Source organism: Trematomus bernacchii, unplaced genomic scaffold, assembly GCF_902827165.1.
Source record: "Trematomus bernacchii unplaced genomic scaffold, fTreBer1.1, whole genome shotgun sequence".
NCBI classification, from domain to species: domain Eukaryota; kingdom Metazoa; phylum Chordata; class Actinopteri; order Perciformes; family Nototheniidae; genus Trematomus; species Trematomus bernacchii.
In genome coordinates this window covers 6,404,726-6,419,960 of record NW_022987739.1, presented here as the reverse complement: position 1 = coordinate 6,419,960, position 15,235 = coordinate 6,404,726, and the positions used below count along the sequence as shown (strand labels likewise).

General features: G+C 39.5%; 2 protein-coding genes across 3 annotated transcripts in view; one reads left to right on the top strand and one right to left on the bottom strand.

Moving 5' to 3' along the window:
- Positions 1-112: 112 nt before the first annotated feature.
- LOC117495737 (putative protein TPRXL) lies at positions 113-8,903 on the bottom strand. The gene is made up of 5 exons (XM_034147222.1): positions 8,623-8,903; positions 5,220-5,429; positions 3,229-3,756; positions 2,010-2,167; positions 113-1,787 (listed from the first exon to the last, which is right to left on the bottom strand). Exons 1-5 carry the CDS (start codon positions 8,690-8,692, stop codon positions 1,743-1,745), a joined length of 1,011 nt encoding a protein of 336 aa, XP_034003113.1. The 5' UTR covers positions 8,693-8,903; the 3' UTR covers positions 113-1,742.
- A 1,582-nt stretch (positions 8,904-10,485) lies between these two features.
- Positions 10,486-15,235, top strand: part of LOC117495736 (importin-13-like) — a 29,321-nt gene continuing 24,571 nt past the window's right edge. Inside the window, exons 1-2 of one of the 2 annotated variants that reach the window (XM_034147220.1) lie at positions 10,486-10,643; positions 11,054-11,140. In XM_034147220.1, coding sequence (XP_034003111.1) covers positions 11,072-11,140 — 69 coding nt within the window. In that variant the 5' untranslated portion in view covers positions 10,486-10,643; positions 11,054-11,071. Of the gene's footprint in view, positions 10,729-11,053; positions 11,141-15,235 lie in introns of both variants that reach the window. The other variant, XM_034147219.1, reaches the window with a different exon arrangement.

Here is a 15,235-nt window from a genome sequence, read left to right as displayed (position 1 = left end):
ACCTTCTGTGGTTGCTTCTGTAGATCACTGTTCAGTTTTTGTTTTGTTGGTGCTGCAGTCAGAGAGCACTTAATAACAAACTGTGTTAATAATTGAAATCTGAAAAGCATGGGAGGGTTTCAAAATCTTTTTAATCATAAAACACAAACAGCTCAAAATCAACATCTGGCAGCGAAAAGCCTTCTCTCTGGATACTTACACACGTTCGACACCTATCAGAAATATAGAGTATCATTTAGAATCGGATGTACAGAGGGGTGACAAGAGTTTCAAAAAAATAAACAACAGAATATATTTCTTTCAAGAGTTCATCCCTCCTTAAGTCGATGATCTATGACATGCATTTAAGCACTTATGAACACCACCCATTTTATGTTGATTTGTTCCCCTTTATTTTGTCATCCATCTAGTTATTCAGGGCTCCAAACTTAAATTGAGGAGGCAAGTTTTAGCTCCAATGTATTTCTATTGACTGTCTCTAATTTCCACTCCCATTTTCCTGCACTTACGCAAAGCACATACAATTAGGCTGCTACATTATTTTATTATTAATGGAATATTTGTGAAATTGCCTACTGCGACAACAAGGTGCTTTCAGGTCTGTGGCTGAAGAACCGCTGAAACAGCATGAAGAGTTTCATGAAGTTGTCTTTGCATGATGCAATCATCAGTAGTACAGGACAATGCCAACATTGTGTGGTAAGGCCACGGGCCCATTTCAGTCTGCAGCTGACACTGTATGAATGAGGGCCTGATGGGGAACCTGCTCAAGGCGAGTGTTCAAACACAGGCAAGTCAGAGCAGCAACCTGGCGCTGTATGTGCGTGTGAATGGGAATCACACAAAGCCCTGGGAATGACTGATAAATGTGGACGTTAGTTGGCTTGAATATAAATACAGTTTGCAATAAGAGCTGTTCATAAGATGTGTAAGGCACTCTCCCCTGGACACAAGACTCCGGGAAAGAAACAAAAACTCACACTGCACATATCAAAATCAGGCTAAAAGGCAGCAGGATCTTAAACATCGAAAATGAACAAAAGAAAAAACACTTAAATATCCCCCACAACGCCTTCAAAAATACACATATGCCACTCAGACTCACACACATACACACACATACACAAGCTCAATCTTTCCCATACACAAACACATTTCTCATTTTTTCCACTCCTGAAAAAGTAAAGTGCAACTTTTTTTAACACTATAATCAGGCCATTTGTTATGTTCATTTCTTTTCCCAGGCTTCTCCGTACGCCTGCCAGACTTTCCGCTAACTTATAACAGGGAAATTAGACCAGTACCCTCCGGTGAGAGTCTGGCAGGACAGGCTGAATCCGTCCAGGTGTGAACCGTCCAAATGATGAATGCAACTGATGATTTTGCCTCCTGCTTTACACCCTTTCAACTCTAGGGAAATCAAAATATATTATACCATCTCCCCAGTCCCGAATGAGGGGCGGAAAAATGTTAAGCATACATTATTCATCAGAGGCCTAATTTCGAATTACTGGGACCAACATGACATTTTGCCAAAAGGACCCCAACATGGGCGATTTCTTCATTGTCCATTGCAGCTTTAATCATGTCCTTTCCTTAATGTCAGGGATCAAGATAAATGAAAGCATCCAGAGGTTTCCTCACACCTACCCAGGTTGCTTTGTGTTTTTGCTGAAGAATTGCCAGGTTCTGGCTTCAAGGAGAGTATTTGGGCACTAGCATTTATTTTTGTCATGCATCCATCAGTAGCTGTACATGGACAAGGGTGTGTCCTCCATCATATCGTCCTGCACAAATGGAAATGGATTAACACAACTAAGTATTCACAGCTATTATTAAATAGCTTTAAATAATTAAAGTAAATTATTCAATAAACATTAGAAAGACATTAGTTTCAACTTTGATATACTACTAGAACTAGTAAGTAAAGTAACTCAGTGCTGGACATTATCTGAACAAGTTGATATTTCAATGGGAAAGGACTGAAAGTGGATGTCACAAACTCTTACCATAGGTAAGTCCTGCAGCCTGCGAAACTCTGGTCTGTTGTCTCTCCGGCGCAGTTTGAGGAAGAGGAGCAGTGTGATGATGACTGCAGTGATGATGAAGGCTGACACCAGGCCAGCCAGGAGGGGGTCTAATGTGGGAGAGTCACGGACAACCGTTGCTGGAAGTAGAAAACAGAAGAGATACTTGAGACGGACACGTTCATCGTTAGACATGCTGTAGCTCTAATAAATGTCCCGGAAATGCACCGTTTAAGATGGATTGGATTTAACGTGGTACAAATAGAAGAATCTTAGCTTCCTGAAGCTTGTGTAAAGCTGTGACTGGAACTAAATATAGATTTAACAGCAGCATGTGGAGCTCAAGTGTTCATCATGCAGCCCAGGACAGAAATGTCAAACACAGGATGGTGATGTTAAGCTTTCCTGTACTTCGGTTGAGTAATTGAATATATTTATAGAGCACAATTATACAATTTATTTTTAGAATTCGAATCCAGTAGTTTATATTGAATATGCATACAGTACAGTATGTTTAGGTTTTCTCTAAGGGTGCTGTTTACTCTCTTACATCATCATTCTTGACCTTTCTATGTTGATGTCTCTCAGTGTTTGCATATTTCTGAGCATTTTCTCTGCGTTCTTGTCTGTTTATTCCTGTATATGGATGTTGCTATGGAAGACTTTTCTGTAAACTTTGCTGTTTTAAAGTAGCAACAACCACAGAGCACTGGATGCATCCTGTTCCTTTAGCTAGTGGAAAGAGGCGAGGTGCCAAGCATGGCCTAATAAATCCACATAGAGTGAGAGAAGCAGAGAGAATTTTATATGGATTTCAACTGAAACCAAAAGTCCAGTGGGTAGAGTTGATCAGGTTTTCCTTATTTTCCTGGTAAAATTCCTTTCAAGGTGGAGGTAAGATACTGTAGATATAAAAATCATTTAGCAAACAAACATAGGGCTACAGAAAAGAAAACAGAGTCCCATGACTGCCTCTGTCTCTTTCCCAAACAGAGCCATAATTGTAGAGTGCCTGGTGGTGTCAGTGCTTGCAGAAGATGTAGACGGGGGTTGTGTTTGTGTCTGTGTGTGTAGAGGACTGGCTTCTGCTGGAAAACAAAGAACAGTGTCTCCTTTGTTTTGAAGCCAATTCCATTTTGCTCTGTCAATATCCCGGCAAAAGAACTTCATGCACTAACAACAGAAGATATGAGGCACTTACTATCACCCCCAACGTTGAGCTGCGACGGCAAGTCGGCTCGGGGTTCGGCCTTGGCGGTGGGGCTGCTCGGTGGGTTGCTTGTTGTCTCAAGTTGGGGTTTGGTGAGGGTCTCAGGGTGTTCGTCGGGCTGTAGAGTGTTTTGCCGAGACGTTGACTCAGAATTGGGGGTCTCTTGAGAGGAGCTGGTGGTGGGCATTGAACTGGAGTGGATGATGATCGTAGTTGTGGAAGCTTCAGGCTTTGGTGGTTCAGATGTTGGGACAGAAGTGCTGTGAGTGGTTTCGTTTGATGCTGTAACGGAGTCAGCGTCTGTAGGTGCGCTATGACTTGTTGTGGGTGGCGTGGAGGTCGGTGTGACGACGCTGGTGGAGTGAGTTGTGTGTGTGGGGCCGGTGGAGGTAGTTGGGGTGTGAGACTTGGGGGCGTGGCTCGCAGACGGAGAGATTGGAGGCTGAGATGTCGTCAGATTTGTTTGGTTACCATTGCCTTCAAGAACGGCAGCCTCTGAAGAAGAGGCTATGTTGGTATCTGCACAAATAGAAATACATTATTATAAGAATATTGTGATTCCACTGGGCACATTTTTCTACCACGCTGAAATACTGTATGTCTAATCACCAAGGTATCACTAGCCTGCTGAGTAATACCTTTATGTAAGAACTGTGTTCATAACTTCCTCACTGCGGTGACGGTACAGCCTGATGAAATTTCCGAATTTCCTGTGGTAAATTTGTTGAACTATACTAAAGTATTGCTTGAAAAGTACGGCTTCATTATTAAATGTCGCTGTAGGTACATTGCACATCCTAGTTTGAACACCATTTTGAATATGTTTTGTAAAATGTTCTGTGTCTCAACTTCTTGGCACTGAAAACGTTTAAATACTAATTCTGCCTGTTCTGTTATCTTAATATAGAACTTACAGATTACATTTGAATAGCAATCTTCTGTATGGGCACTAAGACCATGAATAAAAACCAATATTTGGCAATTGCTGCATGTTTTAACTGTACTTACTTACAGATTAACACATCGTTATATGTTAGGATGTTTACACGCTAAACTAAGATGCTAACAAATTCAATTTTGTGCCTGCTTAACATCAACATGTTAGCTTGCTCAACACACCAAAGAGCTGTTAGCAGAGCTGTTTTCTCTTACACTTGTTAAAGTGTAAATGTTCATAGCCGCGGGCCCCACAAATATAAATCAATTCGCCTCATTTGTATTGTGTGGAGGCAGAAAACTAAAAGTGGAATATCTCTATCTTAAAATTATAAACATTTGAACAGTACTCTAATATGAACTGTATTTCTTCCACAAAATAGTCCCTAAAATGGTGCCTTGCCTGTAAATATGTTCATGAGTCAGATGCGTGAACCAGCAGCGGTGTGTGTTTGTGTGAGAGAGAGAGAGAGATAAAGAGTTTGTGTGTCTGGAGGGGGGAGTATTTCACTTCTACCTTTCTCACCCCCTTGTGAAAAGTCACACAGCATTAATCACTTCTCTCTTCTCCTCAACACCAACCAACTTCTCTCTCAGTATATTTTACCATCCGTTGGCTCTCACTACAGATTGCACCTTAATTATTCAACTCGTACCTTCTTAATTCTACTCGTTTACTTGTGTCTTACACCGTTTTAAACCTTCTTTCATGATCTGTTCTCTAGTTTTTAAAATCCAGGCCCAGCTGACTGTCAACACTTTAACCCAGACGCTCACTTTGGCCCACTTTTGAACATGGAAAAAAGAGATAAGGACTTACTTTGTTAAATATAGCTGCTAAACGCAAAGCCACCTGCGGCTGAGTTCGTACTAAATTCTTCTTAAGTGTCACAAACCTTCCCCTCTGGCAAACTTCAACATCAGATCATTTCTCTTTGCCACAACACACAGTTAACAAGTCAAGCAACTAATTCAGTCTATCATATCAGACATTGTGTGTTTTTATAGTGACTAACAAGGGATCAAAAATACAGAGTTGCAGTTACCGTTGATCATTGTTTCCTCTCCTGTAGTTGCGTTGACAATCAAACTACCGTCGCTTTTTGAACTTGAATTTGTGTCAGATTCTCTCAGTGGAGGTGCAGGAGTGATATGATGTATTTGGTCCAGGCTGTAAGGAAGCTCAGAGTGTGCAGCCTCAGGAGACGGCTCTACAGGAAGAACACTTTGTGATGAAGGGGAGGCAGGTCCTTCATCTGATGGGGAAAGACACATTTTGATAATGGTCAGTCTTTGGTATTGTCTACGAGAATTTAACAGCCTATTTTTGTATTATTTCTAGCAAACATGGGACAACAGACACTGTGCAAACATCCCAACCATCATCACTGTGGGTTTATCAGTCAGCACAGGCCACTGTTTATCCAAACAATTATTAAAACTGAAAAGTGTTTTCTCATAAATAATTTATCCAGAGAACATTATCTGACTATGCATACATACTTTTCAGCATTTTTTCAGGGTTACAATGCCTAGAACATTAAATATGTTTTCCTTATCAGAAAGTTGTAATGGCTTTTTAAATGTATGTTTTACTTTTCTTTACTTTGTATTTGTAATTGAGTTCATCTTATTGTGAAAGAGGGTCACCCCTCAATGAACCCTTGAGTATAAATAGAGGTTGAATGAACATCCATTATCTTCTATTGATCAGTGAGCGGCTTCATCGGAACAAAGATGAGTGCAATGTCTCAAAAGAAGAAGATAACATCTAATTTTTACTTTGCAAAGCCATATTTTGTTTTGCGTAAATGCAGGGACTATTATTTGAGCAGCCAAAATGTGTTTTTATCTTGTTAATCATGTCTTAAATCTGATTTATCCCAATCACTTGTTGGGGAAATGGATACTGGGAACTGCAATGAGGCAGAACATTGTAAAATTACTGTAAAACATAATGTCAGACCATATAAAATAATGGATAAGGGCTGACTGTGACTTTTGCTTTACATGACATCTACCCCAGCCCCCTAAAGACCTGAGGAACTTCTGTTCTGTGACGTAACATTCTTTTAATGAAGACCTTCGATCTCTCTCACTCTCTCTCCTCCGCTTTTAGCTCAACTCTTCAAGTCTTCATTTCTATTTCTACCTGCTGCCCTTTGATGAAAGCCAGAGCCCTGTTGTAATGTAATGTCATTACCGTTCACTAACACACTGCCATGATGCCTTTCATTACCTCCATAATCACTCACTCAGCTCATCAGCGCACACAGAGAGAGAGAGACCTGTTTGAACTCTAAACGATACAAAACACACACACTCATATATAGGCGGAGGTGCTTGGCTCTATAATGCTGGCCTTGTTCCTTCACTTTAGCTCCATTAGAGCTGTGAATGTCAAATGCTGGAGTAGTATGTTGTAGATATGTGTGTGCAGAGTAGATTCATAAAGAGAGCCACTGTTTATGCTGTTGCACACTCCTCTTTGCAGATATTACAGGGTTTTACTTTCCAATGCAGCATGCAGCGGGAAGTAGCTGTGGCTCTCTTTTCCCCCCCTGGGCCAACCGTTCCTCTGCGAGCAGATGTCTGCCGCTTCAACAATCAATTCTGGACATGCCTATCTGTAATAGCTTCTGTGTGAAACCCATCTAACTGCTACTGTAAAATCCCATAAGTCTTGGTTTCACAGGACATGATTGAAAAGGCTGGAGAGTGCTCTGTGCATGCTGTCTTCAGCCTTTCATCTGAACCTATTTCTGATGTTTACTGCCATACGATGTGACCTCTCAAGCTGCATGTCAAGCCTCCAGCCTCTCATCTTTTACAGTCCCAGGTCTTATTGTGCTACATGTGAGAGCCTGAATTCGCTATAGTTCAATAGTTAGTTATGTTATTTATCGTGTCAAATATTGTGTCAAATACATTTCCCAGCCCCTTAAATGGACTTAGAAGAAACCAAAAATACTGCACATACTACACAACGGACTAACTTTGCATTTGTACTATTATTATTATTATTTTTTTTTTTTAATCATCCGAACAGAAGGATTTATCGGAAATAAATGACATGTTACTAAAATGTGTAGTCTTTAAATCATCCAGACAAGAGAGACAATAAATAACTGTGTTTTAACAGTTACTACTTTTCAATGTAGTTTATATGTACTATTGCAAAGCTTTGGGCATTGTGATTAGGACAATCTTGTTTTAGTTTAATGAATATATGTAGTTACTTATATATTCTTTTGCCAAATTAAAAGAGAGTATTAGATAGGTTGTGTCTTTTGAGCGTTTATAATGTAAAGTAAGATACATATTGTATAATATTAAATGTTCTCTGCTTAAGAAAGCTAATGGGGACTTCTCTTTTAGAAATTAAACATTTGAGTCTGTGTCAACAGAAATAAATACATATTTGGATACGTCAAAGTCAAAGTTTAAACAACATCCCTAAATCTCTATACTGTATGTTGATGCAAATACAACCTAATACAATTAACATATGTTATAAAGTCTGGTTGCATTGCTTTGATTTAAAAGTCTTTACACTGTTCTAGGCAAGCCAATTATCATGAATGCAGTATAATGACAGTGTGCTGCTGCACACAGTTAGAGGTGTCATTTGTCACAATGTACTTCCCTGCTCATTTACAGCCCATAAATATCCTGCAGTGGTGCCGGCTGTTTTCTTCTCATTTGAATTTCAGCTGGGGGAACTGATGGGACAGTTCTGCCCAATAAAATCTTTTCAAATGTCAATAGTCTCATTTTCTTTTTATGTGAGAGACACTGATGGAGAAAAAAGAGAGATGGTTGGATGGGGGAAATGGTTCAGAACAGGTAGGAAGGGGAAGCGGAAGACAGGATGTGTGAGATGAATGTAATGCAAGCAGAAAGAGGAAGAAGCAGAGAGGGGGAGGGAGGAAGTGATGTGATGGGGAAGATAAAGTGTGAGGCCGTTAAACAAATTACAGAGGCTCCACACCAGCTGCAAGGCCACCATAAAAACTAAAAAACATACAGAATGGATATGGGAGAGAGTCTTTCTATCCCCTAATGTCAAAAGTTTAAAATGAAAACAAACAAGAGGAACTGAACTGTTTAGGGTGTAACAAAATAGGCTGTGAACTCACTTCATATCTGTCAGTTTGAATCTCTGTTAAAAAACACCACAGGTGCCCGGAGGCAGGTGAGATGTGTATGTGTGCGTGTGTGTGTGCGTGTGTGTGTGCGTGTGTATGTGTGTGTGTGTGTGTGTGTGTGTGTGTGTGTGTGTGTGTGTGTGTGCGTGTGTGTGTGCGTGTGTGTGTGCGTGTGTGTGCGTGTGTGTGTGTGTGTGTGACACAGTAAACCATTCAGAATTGTTGTAGCACAAATTAAATAGATTGGAAACCGGAAGCACAAAGTCAAGGGGAAAAAACTAATACAAAAAACACTACTTACCATTTTCAGCGGATCCCAAGTTAAAAAGCAGCAGCGCACAAAGGGCAATCCACACTTTAGTCTCCATCATCTCTGTCCTCCGGTGTACAGTAAGATAATCACCAAAACAAATGTCTCTTCTTGTCTCGAACTCTCTTTTCTGCCCTCGCGTACCGTCCGATCCCAGACTTTAAGGGAGCAGAGTGAAATCACAGGCAGCTGTGGGCTACTGTACAAACCACTGCAGCTCTGTCAGTGTGTGTGCGTGGCTGGAGGGACTGAAGGAGGAGTGTGTGCGCCCCTCTTCCTCTCTCTCTCGCTCTCTCTCTCTCCCTCTCTCTCCAGAATCAGTGCCACGTGTTCTCTGTTCAAAATAGTCAGTATGACTCGGTGCCATAGCCGTGACGCTTATTCTGTAGAAACATCTCCCTCAGTAGCCCACATAAGGGCATGCACATCAAATCAACAGAAAACCAAGAAGCAATAGCCTACAACACAGTCACTACTACGGTTACTCAACCAACCCAACTAGCTAGAGAGTAAAATCAGCACATCAGACAGTCAGAATAATTAAATAAAACACATTTAGTTTATGTTTATTTGAAAATGTTTACGCATTTAATAAACATCAAGAAAAAGGAAAATAGAGCAAATATACTGGACAATAGAAGTTGTTCCTGTGTTTGTCTCCACTTTATTATGGTTTTCACGTATTTATTATATTAATTACGCAGTCATTCATATGTATACCAAGTAATTAAAAACTTTACAATTACGAATTTAAAGATCAGATTTTTCAATTTTGTTCTGGACTTGATTTAATAATTAGGCTATTTTTCATAATGTTGATGCTGCGTATCATAAAGTTATTAATATAAATCAATTAAATCTACTGTGTACATCTGGAACATGTAGTGTTTGTCACGACAATAATGTAATAAGTCACCAATTAAAATAATAAACATTTTCTTTCAGTTATTTAAATTAATCGGGGAACTTTAAATGTATAATCCTCGCTTTTTCCCCAAAAGTGCATTGCCCGTTTAAATGTGCCTGTTTTTAGCCACTGGCTTTTAGCATGACTGGCGCTTTTACAGGGCGTTTTAATGAAGTGTGACATCTTTGATAACCCACGTTGGGGCGCTGTTGCTCTACGGATGATTGCTTATTTGTGTACAAAAAACACTTATTTTTTTGGGAATAGAAGCTTCATCATGCCATCCATTTGTGTTGACCTATATGTGGGGGGGGTGAAATACGCAATTTAAAGTAACGTGAAATTATTGGGCAAATTCAATTGAATTCAAAGAAATGTAATATCATTTAGAATCATGTTAGCCAATATGACGCAGGAAGAGTATATGTAGCCGATACAATGCTGTTATGGATGTTCACTGAACTCCACCTGCGTCATATTGGCTATAACATTTATGTTCATTCATTACCATTTATTTATTTACTTGTGTATTTATATAATTAGGACCCACCCCTTATTATTGTTTTTATGATAGTACTTGCACTGTATACTTCTGCAAATGATAAAGATAATAACAACATTCTTGATGCCATAATTGACAGAAGAACCCTCTTTAGCCATTTTCATATTATTTTGTTGGTTTTTGTAATTAAATAATAATAAAATATCATTTTTATCTTCATAATCTAATGCTGACATTTCATTGGTTAGAGAGTAAAATGCAACATTCAAGTGTATATCATATTCTACATTACCAAGGAGCTTTTGCCCGTAAAAATCGATGAAAACGAAACATGAAACCTAAGGTGGCCATTTCTTCTCTATATAGCCGAACATTCGGGAAGACTAATAAAACACAAAAGTGCAGCCGGTTTTTTCACTCTCCACATTTAATATTTCGGTCACTTGCTGTTTTGTTCACAGTGTTATTGGGAGGTCCTTGACCAGTTACGTTGTGATTACGAGATTTCCCACAGGGCTTGAATGTAGCAGCTCTCAGTGACGGAGCAGAGACAGAGCGGCAGGGAGCTGCCAGCATCGTCTCATACCGTCGCAGGACAGAAAGGTGTGAAAATATCGGTCCTGTAGACATCCTAGAAGTAATACACGGAGACGGCATTGTTTTGATAATGCTGTCACACTCTGAAAATGTTAGTATACTCGTCTCGTTTGGCTACATTGTGTACTAGCGTTAAGTTACATGCATTGCTATGTTAGCTAGTTTGGCGTTAGCATAGCGGCTAGCCGTTGCTATAGTATTTTCCTACAGTGTATGTTAGCGTCAGCTAGCTAACTAGCTTGCCGGTTAGCTTCTCGTGTCATTCTTATGTCTACATGTATATATGGTCATCGACTTGACCTCTTAATTACATCTGCTACTGTGGAAACATGTTGGAAATAGTATTTTCTTTGAGGGGAAGTGTAACGGTGTCTGGCGGCTGCTGAATGTGTTGCTCCTCTTTAATCATTTGACAGCTCCGTTTCGGCGGAGATATGGAGACGCCGGGGAGGATAGCAGCAACACCGGACAACCTGGACTTCACGGTGGAAAACGTAGAGAAGGTGAGTGTTTGGACCACTTGGTCCTCATCAGAAATGTATACAGAACCCGGGGTTTTTGTGGATTAAATAAGTGGTCTTGTTGCATCAGAGTTTGAGGAGGAAAGCATGGTATATTTATCTGCCGTGTAGCTACAACATGTTAATATTAATACATATAATACGTTTCATTATTACTAATTTCCCATGGAAAGATAATGTTTGTATTTAGAATGTAGCTCACCCTTTATTTTTAGAAATACTAATCAAATGATCATTAAAATAACAGGTTGCAGCCCGCCATATCTGTTATTGTAAAATGCTCGGTCTTGTTTTTCTCAGTTGGATTGGATATAATTGTGTGCGTATGCGCGTGCGTGTATGTATGTGTGTGTTGACTGTGGCTACAAGGTTGCTGTGATGAATCTCTGTGCTTGGTGGCCATTGACTTGGACACGATGGGATGGGTGGGGAGACAATGGGGAGGATGGAGAGTCATAGTGAGAAAGCTGCTCCTGTGGAAGAGTCGATGTGATGAGATGGATTGGGGGTCGAGGGGAGGGACAGGGTCGATGTCTGTGACAGTGGCAGTAAAGAAAAAAGGGGTGGGGGGGGGTGGTTAGTGAGAGGAGGTTGGCGATGCGACAGAAAATGATTAGAGGCAGGTTTGAGGGAGAAAAGCACATTCCTTTGGGAGAAATGGCTTAGTCTGATATTGGGGTTTCTTGGTAATAAAAGTGGAAGAAGAATGGCAAACAATGGTTAAGGTCTTATCCCTATGGAGAAAAGCTTCTCACTCAGTCCTTCACACAAAGAAAGTGATGCTTTGTTATATTTAGGGGATAGCAGATGTATCGAGAAAATGTTATATATTTCCTATTATTCTTCAAAATCTCTGTCAGAGAAAATACTAGTAAATAATGTTTGCATACCTAAGTAAATGTATAATTCATGCCTGGGAGAATCATAAATAATTATTAATGATGGATCCTCCCCTGTTTGACAATTGCCGAAACAAACCTGAAACACAAGATAGACAACTGATGGCGGTTTTAACCAAACTAATAATAATAATAAAAAGACTAAAAATAGCAGTACAGTCTTCAAATGTTCAGGTTTTGTTCAGGTTCCTTATTTTATATTAAGAAAAACATGTAACTGGGAGAATCATAATTGATTTATTATGATATATTAGGGTAACCTTTAGTTAAAGCAACTGATACCCAACATGACAGATTTGCATTGATTCTTTAAAAAAATAAATTAGATCAAGATATGTATTGGTTCATCCAGTGTTGAAGTTTCAGTTTGAATGAAAGTGAAACTTTGCTTGCTAAAATAAACCTTGCAAGCACCAATCGTGCATGTTATTCATCAATAAAAAACAACAACCCACAAGTCAATATTCATTCAGTGATTCATTTGTTTATCTGACATTGGAGATGCTTGCAATGGTAAATGTCAGTGTGATGGTGATTCAATAAACTATTTTTAATCAAAACATTTTTAGGAACATCAACTGTGTGTAACTGTGTTACAGTGAATGTTTAAACACTGAACTTTATAATGATCTGCTTTTCTTTTTTTAAGACACTTGAAGCATCTTCTAAAATATCATGACAGAATAGCTTGATGTTTTATTCAGATTAATTTTTTGTGGGTTTCTAGTTTAAGGTGCATCTTTTATATCCTGTTAGAGCGTTCAGTTTTCTCCGAGTTGTACAGCACGCCATCAGTAATCTCATTAACTGATAAAACATGACAAACAGCATCTGAAATATAATTTCCCTTGGAGGCAATGTGCCCTTTAGTAATAACACTACTGTAACATCTCAGAACTGATTTCGTTTTTTTTATAAAACTCAGCTATATTTAGAAAGTATTTTCAGATTATTTGATATTATATTCTTACTATTTGTGTCTGATGATTATTTTCTCTCTATATTTACATTTTTTAAATGTAGCTAATTTGGCTTGATGTATTTGTACTAGTTATGTACGGCATTAATAACATGCTGTTCATTCACTTGAATAAGAATGAGTTAGAAAACTAGCGTAAGGCATTTTAAACACTCTGATATGTTGCTTTTACCTGTTAATTATTACTGCTCTACCAAACAGCAACAAGTAACTCTAAATAAACACTCCACCAGCAGACATGTCATCGTATAAAAAGTCGAGTTGCGTTTCCCATTAGATGAGAGCTAAACCAGTTGCTCAAAGTCTGCTGTAAAAAGACCAGCAGTGCAGAATCATCCCTGTTGTTCAGCAAGACGGTGGAGTGTGTGCTTGTTGAATGCAGGGTGCTGGAGATGATGGTTCCTGGCCCAGTATTTTTATGTGTCTAATAGAAAACCCTTTGTTCAATCTTGGGTCTGTGAAACAAAGTACCACATTGTCAGTGTCTTTGTGTGTGTAATGAATGGCCATCTATACTGCTTTACATTTCCGCTCAACTATAATTAGCCTCGTCTGGAATCACTATTCCAAACAAGAAGACTTTTTTCAGAAAATGTCAGAACTCTGCACATTGCTGTGAAATAGTGTGCTATTAGATTTGTATCATTATGTTAGTGTCCAGACTGACCAACAACTGATTTACCACAAGAAAAGACCAAAGCACAGTTAAACCGGGTCAGCGTGGGTCTGCAGCACCTTGCTCAAGGGCACTTGCCAGCGGTGTTCTCCCTTTATCACTTGCTTACCTGTCTGACCTTAGGAGGCTGTTAAAGTCAATTCAGTAGTGTTTACTAAGCTGAGAACTGTTTACAAGTAGTGTTAGGATAGGATGTATGTGACAGCAAGTGTTGTTTTGTTTAAAAAATAGTTGAATGGCATTAACATCAGAGCAGAGCCAACCAGCTTAGGCACTACAGAACATAGCAGAAGAATGTGTTGCTGAGAAATGACGTTTTGAGGTGGCCAGAGAGGCTATTTCAAAGGTAAAGAAAAGGGATCATGGGGACCAGTCATTGAGAGAAGCACATGTTTTGTAGATCACTTGTTGATTGTTTTGGAATCTTTGTTTATTTTAGGAGGCTTGTACACACTATAATTTATGAAATTAGTATTCTGAATAAATTGGTGGAAACTGTCCATGTAGCTGAGGTTTGCACGTTGAGGCACCTGGTAGCAAGGGTTTGTTTGCTGTTAATATGCTGAAATGGTATCACTATTGGCAACATGTTCTTAATTTCTTTCTTGGCTGCGTGCTGTCAACTACCGCCCGCGCACACTCAAACAAACTTCTCTTCATTGTTCCCTCACTATTCATCATTCCTCTGCATGTCTTTGGTTCTCACAGTTATAGCACAGTGATATGAGGGGTCAGTGGTGTGATGATGCCTTCTGCAGCCCAGCAACAACACTGCCTCCATCACTAGGATGACTTTGATGTGACTCGCTAGGGGACCGATGGCTCGAAGAGACACTGAACCTATGGCAGCAAGGTGCCATTACCTGCTGTGTGTAAACATAGTTAACACTGTGTGTGTGTGTTGTGTGTGTGTGTGTGTAAAAAAAACCTCTTAGCCATAACAACCAAGACCACAAAACAGCTTAATAAATAAATGTGGCTTTTGGTTGAACTCTCACAATGCTCCTATTACCTCTGCCTGTATCTTTATTTTCTGTGTGTGTGTGGAGAGCTTTCTATAATGTTTACAAAAGCGTCATTCTGCCACCTGCTTCTCCTTATCTACATCTCCTGCCTTGAAATTAATGAGAGCAACCTTTCTTTCTTCCTTAGATAATGATAATTTTGTTATTTATATCCTTCATATGTTTCTTGATATTTTGTAAGGTAAATGCATTGTTGTGTTTTGACGTTAATGCAGCTCAGGGCATACACTATAGTTATTCTCCTGGGCTTGGTAGTGAGCACATACGTGTACCAGTTACAGTAAATCCATGGCCATGTGTGAGCAGATGGTGAATCTGTCTAGCTGAGCCATGTTTTTTTCATTTCCATCCCTCTTCTTCCTCCTCCTGCTGAAATGGACTATAGAGGAGGCTAATGACCTTTGACAGTGTCTGCCAGGAGCACGCCATCCTCAGGTGAAGCCAGGTGGTTCAGGCACATTGCCACCATCTGTAGATACATAGCTTATGCATTTTGCA